Genomic DNA, 15,174 nt, shown 5'->3' on the forward strand with positions numbered 1-15,174 from the left:
AGAGCCTTGTTGACTGCACTGTGCATGGGCAGTAGGGAGGAGGGGGCCCTGGTCACTCGAGCTTTGTTTGACGGGGCACACTTCCTTTGTCTGTTCGCCCCAGTGTCATTAACACTGAAGTGTGGGAAGCACAGGAGCACGGCGGCTCTCACGTTCCACTGGGGCAGGAAGGGGGAGCGTGTGACTGGGACACAGGCAGGGCGAGCAGGTGTGTGCTGTAGCAACGCTGGCAATCTATATCTACATGTGTTTGTTTCCAAAACTCAATTCTGGATATATACTGGGTTACAATGCAGACTATTCATGGCAGTTACAACTGTGAAATGTTGGTAACACATAAATCTACTATCTGACAAATATACAGATCACACCAAAGTTGAACTTAAAACTTAATGTTGCCCAATCATCACCCCATTAATACATATTTACATGACATGGCATGGCACCAAAGATCCAAGGGTATGAACAGATCCTCATGGATATGAAGTTAGACTATTGAAAGCAACCTGTTTGATTAAGCTAGTGGACACACAGTAGCCCCATGAGCTATTTGAATCACAGTCCTATCTCAGTCTCACACCCACGTGTGCCCTGTGCCAAAACACTTTGTGCTCACCCTTTATTCTGTGATCCTGGCAAGAGACGAGCACACTCCTTCCTCTGGGGTCACCACTTTCCCAGATCCACAACGCGGCGCCATGTCCACTCCCCTCCCTCCACTCCCTCTCCCTGCCTGTCCCTCCCTCCCTCCCTCCCACCCATCCCTCTCCCTCCCCATCCCTCCACCTGCTCCCTGGAGGCACACTCTTTGTCCCCTCAGCAATAAACACTTCATTGAGCATGTGGCAGCCCAGCATCTATCAATGCCATTCCCAGCCCTCTCATTGGCTCCGGACTGTGAGAAACTCCAACAAGCCCAAGACCCACACATTCATATGGAGATTTAAGAGTATAAATAGGAGGGAGAACCAGAGGGAAGACAGCACATATCCAATTGGCTCTTTACTGAGACTTCAGCTCAACAGAACTACTACTGCTATATCCATTGGCACCAACTATGATTAGACAGGTGACTAACCCTAAGCAGCACCTCTCACTTACTAAGGTAAACAAATGCTTTTAAGTCTTTGAATACATAAATACATTTCGTACTTATTCTATTGCTGTTGATACTAGTACAGGGCAGATCAAGTTTACTAAATTGTTCCTTGTTTTCTCTTTGTGCAGATAAGGAAGCCAGTGGTGGAGAAGATGCGTAGGGATCGCATCAACACCAGCATCGAGCAGCTCAAGTCCCTCCTGGGTCCCGAGTTCCTCCGCCAGCAGCCCGACTCCAAGCAGGAGAAGGCTGACATCTTAGAGATGACTGTCTATTTCCTGAGCCGCCAGCAGCAGGCAGGAAGTTCCTCCACTGCAGCAGCCAATGAGGGCTACTCTCGCTGTGTGCAGGACGCTGTCAGCTTCCTGTCTCAGTGTGAGGTGAAGACACAGTCCTACAGCTCGCTGCTGAGCCACTTCCAGAGCCTGCAGACATCCAGCCAACACAGTCAGGCTCCCTGGTCCTTCTCCCCGCCGGGCTCCCCAGTCCACCAGGCCACCACCAAGGGTGTGATGAGCCCCGTCTCCCATCCACTCTGGAGGCCCTGGTAAAGCAATGCTTCAGACTTTTTCATGTCAGACAAACGGAATTGGACAGGCCAGTCTATATTATGACAGGCATGGACAGTGGTGTTCGGAGTGACGGAGGTCTAATTCTTTTGCATTTGGCAAGAGATGCTACGTCAATAGTCTTCATCCAGATGAAGCAAGGGCATATTTTGCCAGTATTCCTTTGAAAGGAAGGATTCTATGAAATGATTCAGATTGGTTTGGATACATACTCTGTATATGAAAATGTACACTGAATTAATAGTGTTACTATTATGCATGTTCTTGTCTGAGAACGATAACTCTGAAAATACAAACAGAGTTAAATTATGCTAATAACATACTTTTATTGTATGTCTAACCCATAATGGGTTGCTACTGTTTATTTGGTGTCAGTGACACCACCTGGTTTTTTTGCATTAAAAAAAAAACAATTTACAATGAATTGTCACAATGATACAATGTATCAATTTGGTGATGTATGAATATTATGCTTCAAATGGATCCAATGAATCTACTTTAAATGTACATCATGTCATGATTATGTAAAATGTATGTTATTAATAATACAAATATTCAATGTTCAAGGAAAATGCTAAAATGTTCATTCTAACTTCGAAGAGACACCATTCATAAAGTGATGTTGTGTATTCAACACGAGTCTGTGTAAGTTTGTTTGTTTGCCTTTATTGATTTAAATTACACTATTTGGAGTGACATGTCATAAAGCTTTTGAAAATAAATGATCTTCAATTGAAGTTTCTCAACATTGACATTTTTGGTTCTATTTTCTCTTTTGTATCAACTCATATCTGCACAAAGTTCACCACCCACATCCATTCTGATGACATCAGTAGTATGGCTAACTTTTTAATCCACAAATTTATAAAGACGACAGTATACTATCTAGTAAGTATATTGATTGACTATATTCACAAACCTAAATCTAGATTGTGAGGAGCACCTATCCTACTGCCCAGAGATGTCAGATCAATATTGGTTCCTGGTTGACAAACCCAAACCTTGAAACCTATTGTTGATTTGTGGTTGGACAAAATCTGTGCCTAAAATAATGACTTTTTGCAGAGGAATGCATGCCCATAACTATGAAGGGCTCCCATCAAGAACACCACATTACTGAGGACACCTGTCTAAATGTATATCCTATCTACTATATATGTCCATACTTCACTCACATAGAACATAACCTATTCTTTTTAACTGGTTCGGTCACACCAAATAATCACACTACGGATTAAGGGATGTGATTAATATCCTATGATATATAGTATGTCCTGATCTTTAGCAGTAAATTTAGTGCAGAGTAGTGGCAAAAAGTGAATCACCAACTTGAACATTTATATAGTTCTTAAGAAGAATAAACTTTGATGACCTTAAACTTGAATATTGTAACTATTTTTGTCAAGTTTTTGTTCCAACCTCTTTGCTAACACACCAGATACAAATAATCAACTAATCATGGTCGTCAGTCTAGGCCATGACTAGCTGAGTCACATGTATTCCACCCCCCCCTCCCCTCCCCCATAGGCATGGCTGAAGTTTCTCAGGGTTAGTCCTGCAGATGGTCTGGCGGTGGCTATGGCCCCCTCTCTCCCTCCAACCAGAGATCAAACACCGTGGCTAATGTGATGTGTAACAAGACACACTTCTATTGCCCCCTTATTGAGGCCAGTGAATGGACAGAGAGTGTGGGAAACAGGGGCTAGCACACTCCCAAAGGCAGAGGGCTGATGGGAACCTGCCTTACTCCTCCACAGGCCTGGCAGTCCAGAGTGTATGGCAGGAATTGAGTCTGTGGGTGGGTCACTGTTCACACACACTTAAAGAGCCACGGACAAAGGCTAGCCAAACTGTCTCGTCACCACACTGTCAATGTGGTCAATTCACGGATAGCCCGAAAGGGAATGTCTAGCTAACAGGTAAATAATTTTTGTATAGATGAAGTTGACAAATTCCCCTTTATGAGTAGCTCTAACTGCCTTCATGGAAAACGTTCAATGTTCATCCAGGCCAAAGTGGAAGAAAAAGACAGGGCGATCGTGTAGCTCTTTGTCGATGTGCAAGGCACCATTAACTAGATTTTTTCCAGATGGTCTGTGACATAGGGTTTCTGTTTGTCATGTGACAAAGGATCAATTAACATTCCCAATGGGGCATTGGGGGAGCGGCCTGGCTTTTGTAGCTCATCTACCCCAGTGCTGGTGACTGGTGGGAAACTAGGAGGAGAGAGTTCTCCTCACAGCACCCACAGGCCAGGCCACACATCTGTGACCTTTGCGCTGCCTGAACCACAACCATGGCAGAGTGCCAGTGACTGTGGCATTGTCCCCAGTCTCCCCACCCTGGCCCAGCAGCACATAGTCCATCAAAGATCATAGCTAGAAGTTCTGGGATTTTTCTTGGGAAAGTATCCATTTATCTTATTAGTTACAGCGTTACACTGTAGTGCCTCTTCTTTGTATTCAATGCCATAATATTTACCTCCAGGAGATATAATAACTCTTCAGTCATAGGGCTACTTTCAATTGGAAAAATAAACTGTTGCTGTGAGACAATGCATTCTTGAATTAACCTTTCCTGGGTGCAATAAATCCACGCGTGGGCATGAGTTGTCTTGAGCTTTCCCACACTCAACAGCCAATGAGAACAGATATACAGACAACAGATAACACAATGGTTCAATGACTCAACTGTCTGTCAGTGGGGAGACTGCTTGTCTGGACGGAGTGTGTGCGAGGGGTGAGTGTGAGGACAGTGTGGTGTGTGGGCACACAACCTCCTCCCTCTGCATACCTCTGGATGTGTGAGAAAAGTCTGAAGTATACATAAGTGTGTGTGATCCCCACATTCCAACACAGCAACAGCCTGTGTCTATGTGATTGTCTTCTGTATCAGACATTAGCATCATTTAGCATTAGCATCATGTAGCATTAGTATCATTTCATAACAATAATAGCCTACTGGTTATTATACCACTAACTTTAAAAAAGTGTTGTAAACACTCTATTGCACAATTGGCTGCTTAAATAAAATGAATTGTATCCGGATTTTATGTCTTTTGACGAAACTATGCAACAATTCAACTCATTTTTGGTTAATTATAATGAATATTGCTTGGAGAAAGAAAACTCTAAAGATTAATTTTATTTGTGAATTCTATACTGGCTTGATTGTGTTAGATGAAAGGGTTCTCAGGACGTCAACTAGAACATTTAATGAACTGAAACTACTTAGATATTTTCTTCATGGTCTAATTTAGATATTTTCTTTATGGTCTAAATTAGTCTCTTTGAAGAGGGCTATTCCCTTCAAAAATGTGTCCCCATTTCACTTGTTTTTACCTGTCATTATGTTGGAATGTTAATTACATGTATAATGTATTAATATATTATTAATCAATAGTTGCTGCTTATCTTGGGAAACATCCCTGTATTGCCTCTATGCCCCGTTACCCATCAAGTTATTGATGTTTCTCCTATTGTTGCGATGGGCAGCCCTGTGGTCTCAGTAGTGTGGGAACCCCAGCTGGGCGTGGGCCACATGGCTTTGTCATGCTAATCCCTTGCTATATAAAGGGGGAGAGATCCCTCAGAGGGCCCAGACCACACTCTGCAGCCCAGAAAAAGTAGCCAACAGACCTGTCACTCTCACGTGGACATGGCTCCCTGCTTAACTAACTTCTCCTCTTTCCACCATCTGAAGTTCGCAGAAAAAGACATTAAGGTATGTATTAGGTTCAATCAATGTATGTGTGTATATACAGTATAAAATGTGTATATTCATGTATATTGTGGCTTTTTGTAGTATTTGACTGAATTTCTTGGTGTCATATATTAGAACTGTCGACTAATCAAATGTTCTTCTCTGCCTCCTCAGATAAGGAAACCCATCGTGGAGAAGATGCGTCGAGATCGTATTAACGGCTGCATAGAGCAGCTCAAGCTCATCCTGGAGAAGGAGTTCCACAAAGAGGACCCCGATACCAAGCTGGAGAAAGCCGACATCCTGGAGATGACCGTGAGATTCCTGAGGCAGCAGCAGCAGCCGCAGCCGGCTCCATCTCAGAGGGACTACAGCAAGGGTTACTCACAGTGCTGGAGGGAGTCTCTGCAGTTCCTGTCTGGAAGCCCCAAGAGAGACACCACCACCACCTCCGCTGGACCTCTTCAGGGGCTCCAACAGCAGCTCTCCTCCCAGGCCCAGAGATCCTGCAGCAGCCCGATGGGCCGCTCCACCTCCCCAGTTTCCTCCATCTTCCGTCACACGCTCCAGGACAAAGGAGTTAAAGGTCCAGTCTGGAGGCCCTGGTAGAGAGAGTTACTGGAATCACTGTAAAACCTGAGGGAAACACTGGACTGTATGTCCCTCACTATGTAGGAAATATGCATTTCCAACCACCTCCACCGTTGTGGGTTTACTGAGCTCTTATTGTCTCATCACATTGATGGCCATATATGTGTGGCACATTTGATTTATGGCATATTTGAAGTGAGGGTTGTCACTTTTTTGTGAAGATTGTTATTTCTCCTACTTGTTTTATCACATTAGTTTTTTTGTTTGTATTGAATAATTTAGGTCATTATTGAGTTATATTTTATTGTGAAATTTGAATTTATGGTGAAATTAATGCTTACTCCAGTGGAGTTCATGTGTTATGCTAGACGTAACAGTAACTACAATAGGCTACTGTATTTTCACCAGCAATTATTTGAGGATATTTCTCTTTTATTATTAATATGTTATGTTTGGATGGATGTATCTTTTATAAAGGGACTAGTGTGTTGGTATACTTTGTAATAGCACTGTTGCTATTGTTCTGATAGTTTATATTGCATTAAAGAAGCTCTTAAAACTACGTGTATGACAATAAACCTATAATAACAACCTATCTTTTGTCCAGGATTGTTCTTTTTGACCAAATTGTAGTGGATCTTGCAGTTCACCAATTCTGTTCTAACCAGTTCATATGATCCTCCTCCATGAAATGCCTTCTCACATTTGATTAACAAATTCAGGAAAATCCACATATACATTTTGCAATAGTTTCCCTTTATAGGCATCTGTATGGGTTTAAATCAGCTGTCCCATTGAGCTCCTGAATCCTGCCACCGCAGATACCCAGTGAGAGTGCACACAGACAGACGGGCACTCACACCAACAGAAGGCAAGGCACCTCTCTATGGCCTGCCCATACAGTGCCTTCAGAAAGTATTTAGACCCCTTGACTTTTCCCACATTTTGTTATGTTACAGCCTTATTCTAAAATGTATTAAATAAATAAAAAATCTCAGCAATTTACACACAATACATGTTGTATTGTAAGCAAAAACATGTTTTTAGAAATGTTTGCAAATGTATAACAGATAAAAAAGAGAAATACCTTATTTACATAAGTATTCAGAACCTTTGCTGTGAGACTCGAAATTGAGCTCAGGTGCATCCTGTTTCCATTGATCATCCTTGAGATGTTTCTACAACTTGATTGGAGGCCACCTGTGGTAAATTCAATTGATTGGACATGATTTGGAAAGGCACACATCTGTCTATATAAGGTTCCACAGTTGACAGTGCATGTCAGAGCAAAAACCAAGCCATGAGGTCGAAGAAATTGTCCGTAGAGCTCCGAGACAGGATTGTGTCGAGGCACAGATCTTGGGAAGGGTGCCAAAAAATGTCTGCAACATTGAAGGTCCCCAAGAACACAGTGGCCTCCATCATTCTTAAATGGAAGAGGTTTGACACCACCAAGACTCTTCCTAGAGCTGGCCGCCCAGCCAAACTGAGCAATCCGGGGAGAAGGGTCTTGGTCAGGGAGGTGACCAAGAACCCAATGGTCACTCTGACAGAGCTCTAGAGTTCCCCTGTGGAGATGGGAGAACCTTCCAGAAGGACAACCATTTCTGCAGCACTCCACCAATCAGGTCTTTATGGTAGAGTGACCAGACTGAAACCACTCAGTAAAAGGCACATGACATCCCTCTTGGAGTTTGCCAAAAGGCACCAAGATTCTCTGGTCTGATGAAACCAAGATTGAACTATTTGGCCTGAATGCCAGGTGTCACGTCTGGAGGAAACCTGGCACCATCCCTACGGTGAAGCATGGTGGTGGCAACATGCTGTGGGGATGTTTTTCAGTAGCAGGCACTGGGAGACTAGTCAGGATAGAGGCAAAGATGAACAGAGCAAAGTACAGAGAGATCTTTAATGAAAACCTGCTCCAGAGTGCTCAGGAGATCAGACTGGGGTGAAGGTCCACCTTCCAACAGGACAACGACCCTAAGCACACAGCCAAGACAACGCAAGAGTGGCTTCGGGACAAGTCTCTGAATATCCTTGAGTGGCCCAACCAGAGCCCGGACTTGAACCCGATCGAACATCCCTGGAAAGCCCTGAAAATAGCTGTGCAGCAGCAATCCCCATCCAACCTGACAAAGCTTGAGAGGATCCGCAGAGAAGAATGGGAGAAACTCCCCAAATACAGGTGTGCCAAGTAGTGTCATACCCAAGAAGACTCGAGGCTGTAATCACTGCCAAAGGTGCTTCAACAAAGTACTGAGTAAACGGTCTGACTACTTATGTAAATGTGATACTTCAGTTTTTTATTAAAAAAAAAACAGTTTTTGCTTTGTCATTATGGGATATTGTGTGTAGATTGATTAGGAAAAAAATGATTTAATACATTTTTGAATAAGGCTGTAACGTAACAAAATGTGGAAAAAATAAATGGGTCTGAATACTTTCCGAAGGCACTGTATTAACACTTTCTATTTTTCTAAAGAGAGGCCAGACATATGCCACACAGACACTGAAGAAAGACCACCAAACCAGCTGCATCTAAAGAGGGTTAACTTTGGTTTTAAAACGACAATCATTTTTAAATATATAATAATTGGAGTCTTTTGACCAGGATTTATATTTTTGAGCAAATTGTAGTGGATCTTGCTGTCCATCAATTATATTCTAACCAGTTCATATGATCCCCTTCCACGAAATGTCTTGTCATTTTGATGAACAAATTCTGGAAAATTCACATATAACTGTAGCAATAGTTTCCCCCTAAGAGGCTTGGGTTAAGTATGGACGTTTTGCGTTATGGAAAAGACTCGTTAACACATTAAAGGGCAACTCTACCACTTTTCAAAATCATATTAATTCTCTCCAAAGCCATATCAATGTCTACAAATGTGAAAATAGCACATTTCTACATTTTATTGTGGTAAAAGAAAAACCCTTGAATGAGTAGGTGTGTCCAAACTTTTGACTGGTACTGTATGTATACACTGATATGGTGCTGGAGATAATGAGTATGACGTTGAAAAGTGGTGGAATTGCCCTTTAAGGAAATACAAAGAAGGAAAACAAGGTTATTTCTTTATTTCAAATAGTTATTTTATTTGGTTATTTCTTTATTTCAAATAGTAAAAAGCGCTATACAAAGAAAAGTATATTAATTGATTAAAGCAAAAACTATCAGAGTTCCAAACTTGTACACGTAACCACAGCAGTGTTCTAGAATATTGGACCGTTGAGTTTTATACTTTCGAATTCTCAATGCAGCAAAAGCAATTTCTCCAACTGTCAACAGATTCAAATGATTAGAGGATGAGTACCAAGAGACGCATTGGTTGGGAATTGTGGTTAGTTGTGCGTTCGGTCTGTGCGTCCCCTGTGGATGGGGGTCTAGCTATGTCACAATGGGACGCCGGACCATCGTGTCCTAGCTTCTGCGCTTCTGATTTACGCTTTATGTAATGTACATAGTGACTCACACATTTGGATTTAAAACCATAAAGATAGATAGATCTTTGTATATTCGCAATTATAGCATCTGTGGCAGCACCATTGAGGCTTAGTCAATTTTCTTCTTCACGATTGGCTGATCCCTCCTGATGACCCATTGGACATGACTCCAACAGGGTCACCAAGAGGGATCAGCCAATGAAGTAACTCCCACCCAGTTGACTACATTAAAATGGTGGAAGCCCTCAATGGCACTGCCCATGCTAATACGGTCTTTCAGCCACTAGAGCCTCTTTCATTCTCTATGTTTAAAACAGAGCACTATGGGACATGTGTATGGATATTTGGGATAGCTGGTTTCAAATCAAAGGCTTATACCGATGTAGGATCTCAATTTGTTGCTGAATGTTCCTGCACATCAGAGAATGCAAATGTGTACTGTATTTTATTTTTTTAAATGCTTCTAAAGTTTGTCATTTACATTTAAAAATGTCAAACTTGATTTGCCCTAAGGAAAAATGTATCAACCCATACAAAAATGTCCATTAATTATAATCCACATAATAATTCACATTTCCTATTGCTGCAGGATTATTTTTCTGCTGTAGCAAATGGGCTCACATTAAGATCCTACATCTGTTGGCATCTGTATGGGTTTAAATCATCTGTACCAGCTCCTGAATCCTGCCACCGCAGTGACCAAGTGAGAGGGCACACAAACAGACGGGCACTCACACCAACAGAAGGCAAGGCACCTCTCTATGGCCTGCCCATACAGTGCCTTCGGAAAGTATTCAGACCCCTTAACTTTTTCCACATTTTGGAGACCAGACATATCACACACAGACACTGAAGAAAGACCACAACACCAGCTGCAGCTAAAGAAGGTTAGCTTTGGTTTTCTCAATTCCCCCCAGTAAAAACACACACTTAAAAATAAGTGCTTTAAAAAGCTATCATGACTACATTACAACCATGTTAGAGAAAGTTATACATACACTTAAATGTGCAAGGGCAACATGTATTTTCTACTAGCTAAGAGCAGAGCAACATTTACTATGTCATTTTTAAAGCCATACAATGGATTGGGAATAAGTATCCAGAAATGCAAAACGCAAATCTATGATGAAAACATATCTTTCAGTCTTTGTTCATGGTATAAATCTGAATACAGTTTTGGAAATGGGACGTTGTGTTCATTTGGGGCCTCAGCACCATGATGTAGACCTTGGGCATGAAGTAGCCACCGAGTATACCGAGCACACTGGACACTATGGCCAGCACATGCATGGCCATGGCAAATTCCCCCCTGCTGACAAAATAGATGGTGAAGAAGCTGATCCAGGAGATCATGTATATCATGAGACTAAAGGTGATACACTTGGCCTCATTGTAGTTGGCTGGCAGGTCTTTGCCCATGTAACTGAAGGAGAAGCAGAGCATGCTGAGCAGAGAGACGTAGGCTAGCTCTATCATGGCCCAAAAAGAGAGGGTGTTACTACACTCCGTGACGATGCTGTCGGAGTAGAAGTCCACGTCCTGGGAGGGGTACGGGGGGTTTAGAGTAACACGGAGCACAGAGATCAACAAAACTGTCATGGAAACAACGAGGACGGTGACTTCAGGCCCGTGGTTCTTAGTCCAGGTATCATAGGCCCGGGGAAGCTTGGAGGACAGCTTAAAGATGCACACTACCTGGAAGGAACGGACGGTGACACAAGCCAGACACACGGTGAAGCTGAAGACGAAGAGAGGCTGCTTGAGAAGGCAGTCAGTCTGAGACGGGAGGCCAAAGTGGCACAGGGCACTGGCAGCTGCAGCGGTTAGGGCCAGAAGCATCACCAGGCAGGTGTGCCCGCCGGCCGACTTGACCACAGGGGTGCCCAGGTTGAGGAGGAAGATGACCCCTGTCCCCAGGGTCATGAGCAAGGTCAGAGCCAGGAAGAGTAGCAGGGCGATAGACAGGGGACCGCCCCAGGCCAGCACTAGGACCGCCCGATCCAGACACACCTCGCTCTCCGCCGGGGACCACTGGTAAAGCTCACACATCTGGCACCGGGTGGATCCTAAAGAGTGACATACCATAACATCAATGCTGGGGTCAGTTCAATATTTATAGTACCAAGTTTCCAAAGATTAAGGGGTTTAGCTATATTCATTAATTGAGATTAAAATCATCCCCATAATTGAATGGATAGCAGTGATTACAACACCATCAGAGATCGTATTCCCATCATGTGTTATTCGAGTAGACTGCTAAATAGCTAACAAAATGGCTACACAAACTGTCTGAGTTGACCTTTGTATTTGATTCTCTATGCACACTCAAAGGGCCCTACACACTACACACACTGATACTCCAACACACATATAAACACTCACTCCATAATTTGCTCACACACATAATATGCACATACATACTGACTCTACACACACTCACATACAATCATCATATATGCTGCTGCTACCCAGTTTATCATATATCCTGATGCCTCGTCGCCTTACCCCTATACATATCTACCTCTATCGATCCAGTATCCCTGCACATTGTAAATATGGTATTGGAACTGACCCTGTATATAGTATGCTTACTTACTTTATTGTGTTCTTCTTGTTTCTTATTTTTATATATTGTGTGTTTTAGTTGTACCTTGTTATTTTTTGTATTACATTGTTATTGATTAGTGCATTGTTGGGGTTAGAGCTAGCAAGAAAGCCATTTTACTGTACTTGTGTGCATGTGACATTAAAACTTGAAACTTGAAAACTAGTGCTACCACCTGCTATAGGAGACAGTTTATGGAAGGGCAACATATGCCACCCGCTGGACACTTTCAAACAGTACAAATGGAATGTTCTTTAACAGACAGGGCTTGGACAATGGATGGGCATACACGACAACTGGTTGGTGTAATCTGTAATCTCACCAGTCTTGTTGAGGAAGTTGTGAGCAGCACAGGCCAGGCAGTCGAAGCAGCACTTGTGTTGTCCCGTCTGCAGCTTCCTGTGTCCTTTAGGGCATTCTGGGGAGCATATCGACGGAGGCACCTCCTAGACACACCCAGAAACACACACCGACGTTCCTCGTCCACCTATAACCAGGGTTTTCTCTTTCTATTTCTATAGTACCCAAAAACTATTCTGCAATTTCATCTGACAATGGGTATGATTATAATACTACTGTGCAAATGCTGTAATTCTGAGCCTTTACTTTTCCTGTGTATCCGTCGTCACTACCCCATTCAATTTGAGCAGGGTCCACTGTGAGGTCATTGGGGTCTGCAGTATAAGAGCCCACCTCACGGAGAGACCACTCTGTTCCCCTCCAAATCCAGGTCACGATGTCATATCCTGTGGGCGGGTCTCCGTTCTCATTAAAGTAAATAGAGGAGTTCCCAACAGAGAATCTCACCTGCTTTAACAGTGGCAGAAGCTGAGGGATAGACAGAAGACAATGAACATGCACTAAACATGACTGTAACATACCTGTGATAGTAAACATGATTTACTGTTGATTTCCAATAGTACATGGCAATCAAGTGTATAGTGGACTTCGCATTCTTTAGAGCAGGCTTTTTGACTACACTACCACCATTTTGAAAACACTAACCTGCCAAGGTAGCACTTCAGACTTTTGGCATTTACCCAAGCCACAACCAAGTGCTTGATGCAGTGCATGTGCCACAGCATATACAGCCTTGTAAACATTATAAGAGGATTTGATATCATAGTCCCCCAAAGAGAAGATTTCTGGTGCCACGCTGGAGAGGTCCGTATTTTGCAAACATTCAACACTCAGGTCCATCGTGCCATTGGAGGTGCCACTAAGTAACTTTGGAACAGCATGGCTTTCGAACTCCTCAAACCCAGTTATTGCTGTGTATTTGATGGAGATGCCTAGTACAGTCCCAATGGTGTGAATACCTGGTATCCCCGACACTAGAGTGGTGACTGACCAGTCCTCTGTCCCTATCCACACCTTACCAGTTACACCCTGCTCTATGACAAACGGGAAGAACTGACTGACTTTGGTCTTGCTGGAGAACACGACAATAGTGTTGACCTTGGTCTTCACAATGTTCTTGACTATGTTCCTCATGGTCTGGTTGTTGGCGGAGGTGAGTTCGGGGATGACCCCTTGGTAGGCGATGCAGATGTCGAAGTGAGCAGCCTGAAGGGAGAGACTCTCTATGCCCTGGAGGCCGTAGGAGTCATCGCTGCCCAGTAGAACGATCCAGGTCCAGTTAAAACGCACCAGCAGCTGGACCATGGCGTCCACCTGGTTCTTGTCACTGGGGATGGTGCGGAAGAAGGCTGGGTAGAGGAGCTTGTTACTCAGCATCTCATTGGAGGCTTCATAGGAGATCTAGGAAAAATATCACAGATAAGAGGAGGAGGAGGAGGAGGAAGAGGAGAGGGAGGAGGAGGATGGGGAGGGGGAGGAGGAGGGGGAGGATAAATAAGAGGAGGAAGAAGAAGAGGAGGAGGACAAAGTATAAAGTATAGGAGGCAAGAAGAATAAATATTTACATATATAAATAGGTTTGAAAAAACAAGTAAGATCAAAAGGAAGAGCAAAATAAGACTAAAACAAATGGTCACAACTGTATTCCATTCTTAGCCTAGAGATAATAGATATTAGCATTAGTTTTACTGGTGACCATACACTGTACCTGTGGCACTAGATAAGAGCCCAGCACTGCAGCAGGTGTGAAGGTGTAACTGCTACTATCAGGCCCGATCACTGCCACTGCCCTCTGGTCACCACCTGTGTTGTTCCATAAAGTTCTCTGGTACTGTTGGGCCAGCATGGCCAGAGTGGCCAACACACTGGCTGGTTGATTGCAGGTGTCATACGCCTGGTAACCCAGTGATACCCCTGGGAGAAGATGCTGGTTTTTGGTACCGTTGTTGATCTCCTCCAAAGCGAATCTCATGGCTTGTATCAAATGATAGCCATGTTTATTAAATTTGCCTCTGAATAGGAGAGAATTGCAAGCAGAATCAAAATGAATCTATAATATAAAGAAAGTGTTTGATTCAAGTCCCAATAATTCCGTGATTCTCTAAAGTTAACTAAAATGCCAGGGAAATAGATTAACAAAAGATGTCCTCTTGTGAGATCTTTGCTATTGTACTTACTCTTTACAGGCTCCCAGGTCTGGTAGGTTGGAGCTCGAGGGGGCCAACTTGTGTAGGGGAAAGAGACCATAGATGGAGTAGTCTCCTGGAAGCTGCAGACCGGTTCCCTCAGTCAGCTGATGGCCAGCCAGGATCAGTACCAACCAGCCCAGGACGACACACACACCACCACACACATCCATACCTCAACCTCAACAAACCACAGCCCTGAACTGGAAATATGGGCATTCTACCTATTTTTATATTATAATGGATGGATGGGTGGAGTGGAAAGAAGGTGGAATGGAGAGAGGGAGGGAGGGGAATGTGGATGGTTTTGCATCTTTCCCAGTGATGAAGTAAGGAACATTTGCATTTTGAGATAGATTTTTTGTAGAGTAGAGTTAGCTATATATTGAAATGAACTGCATGAATGTACAGGAGTAGAATCTTAATTTGATCACTCTTTTGTGATCACTGGTAGGCCTGATCACGACAACGATGAGACAGCCTATAGGGAGGAGGTCAGAGACATGGCAGTGTGGTGCCAGGACAACAACCTCTCCCTCAATGTGAGCAAGACAAAGGAGCTGATCGTGTACTACAGGAAAAGGAGGGCCGTACAGGCCCCCATTAACATCGACG

At 43.4% G+C, this 15,174-nt stretch overlaps 3 protein-coding genes across 4 annotated transcripts; 2 read left to right on the forward strand and 1 right to left on the reverse strand.

Moving 5' to 3' along the window:
* The first annotated feature begins 981 nt into the window (after positions 1-981).
* LOC139542672 (transcription factor HES-5-like) lies at positions 982-2,420 on the forward strand. 2 transcript variants are annotated; one of them, XM_071348391.1, is made up of 2 exons: positions 982-1,105; positions 1,228-2,420. In XM_071348391.1, the coding sequence occupies exons 1-2, from the start codon at positions 1,058-1,060 to the stop codon at positions 1,648-1,650; spliced, it is 471 nt and encodes a 156-aa protein (XP_071204492.1). In that variant the 5' UTR covers positions 982-1,057; the 3' UTR covers positions 1,651-2,420. The 2 variants fall into 2 exon arrangements, with proteins under 2 accessions (XP_071204492.1, XP_071204493.1); XM_071348392.1 differs by having other exon boundaries at positions 982-1,069.
* Positions 2,421-5,269: 2,849 nt separating this feature from the next.
* Positions 5,270-6,556, forward strand: LOC139543258 (transcription factor HES-5-like). Its single transcript, XM_071349504.1, has 2 exons — positions 5,270-5,391; positions 5,545-6,556. Exons 1-2 carry the CDS (start codon positions 5,326-5,328, stop codon positions 5,977-5,979), a joined length of 501 nt encoding a protein of 166 aa, XP_071205605.1. The 5' UTR covers positions 5,270-5,325; the 3' UTR covers positions 5,980-6,556.
* Positions 6,557-8,456: 1,900 nt separating this feature from the next.
* Positions 8,457-14,732, reverse strand: LOC139541854 (taste receptor type 1 member 1-like). The gene is made up of 6 exons (XM_071346750.1): positions 14,551-14,732; positions 14,082-14,385; positions 13,019-13,774; positions 12,620-12,841; positions 12,336-12,459; positions 8,457-11,474 (listed from the first exon to the last, which is right to left on the reverse strand). The coding sequence occupies exons 1-6, from the start codon at positions 14,730-14,732 to the stop codon at positions 10,549-10,551; spliced, it is 2,514 nt and encodes an 837-aa protein (XP_071202851.1). The 3' UTR covers positions 8,457-10,548.
* Between the last annotated feature and the right edge of the window lie 442 nt (positions 14,733-15,174).

This window comes from Salvelinus alpinus, chromosome 17 (assembly GCF_045679555.1).
Source record: "Salvelinus alpinus chromosome 17, SLU_Salpinus.1, whole genome shotgun sequence".
Classification (NCBI taxonomy): Eukaryota; Metazoa; Chordata; class Actinopteri; order Salmoniformes; family Salmonidae; genus Salvelinus; species Salvelinus alpinus.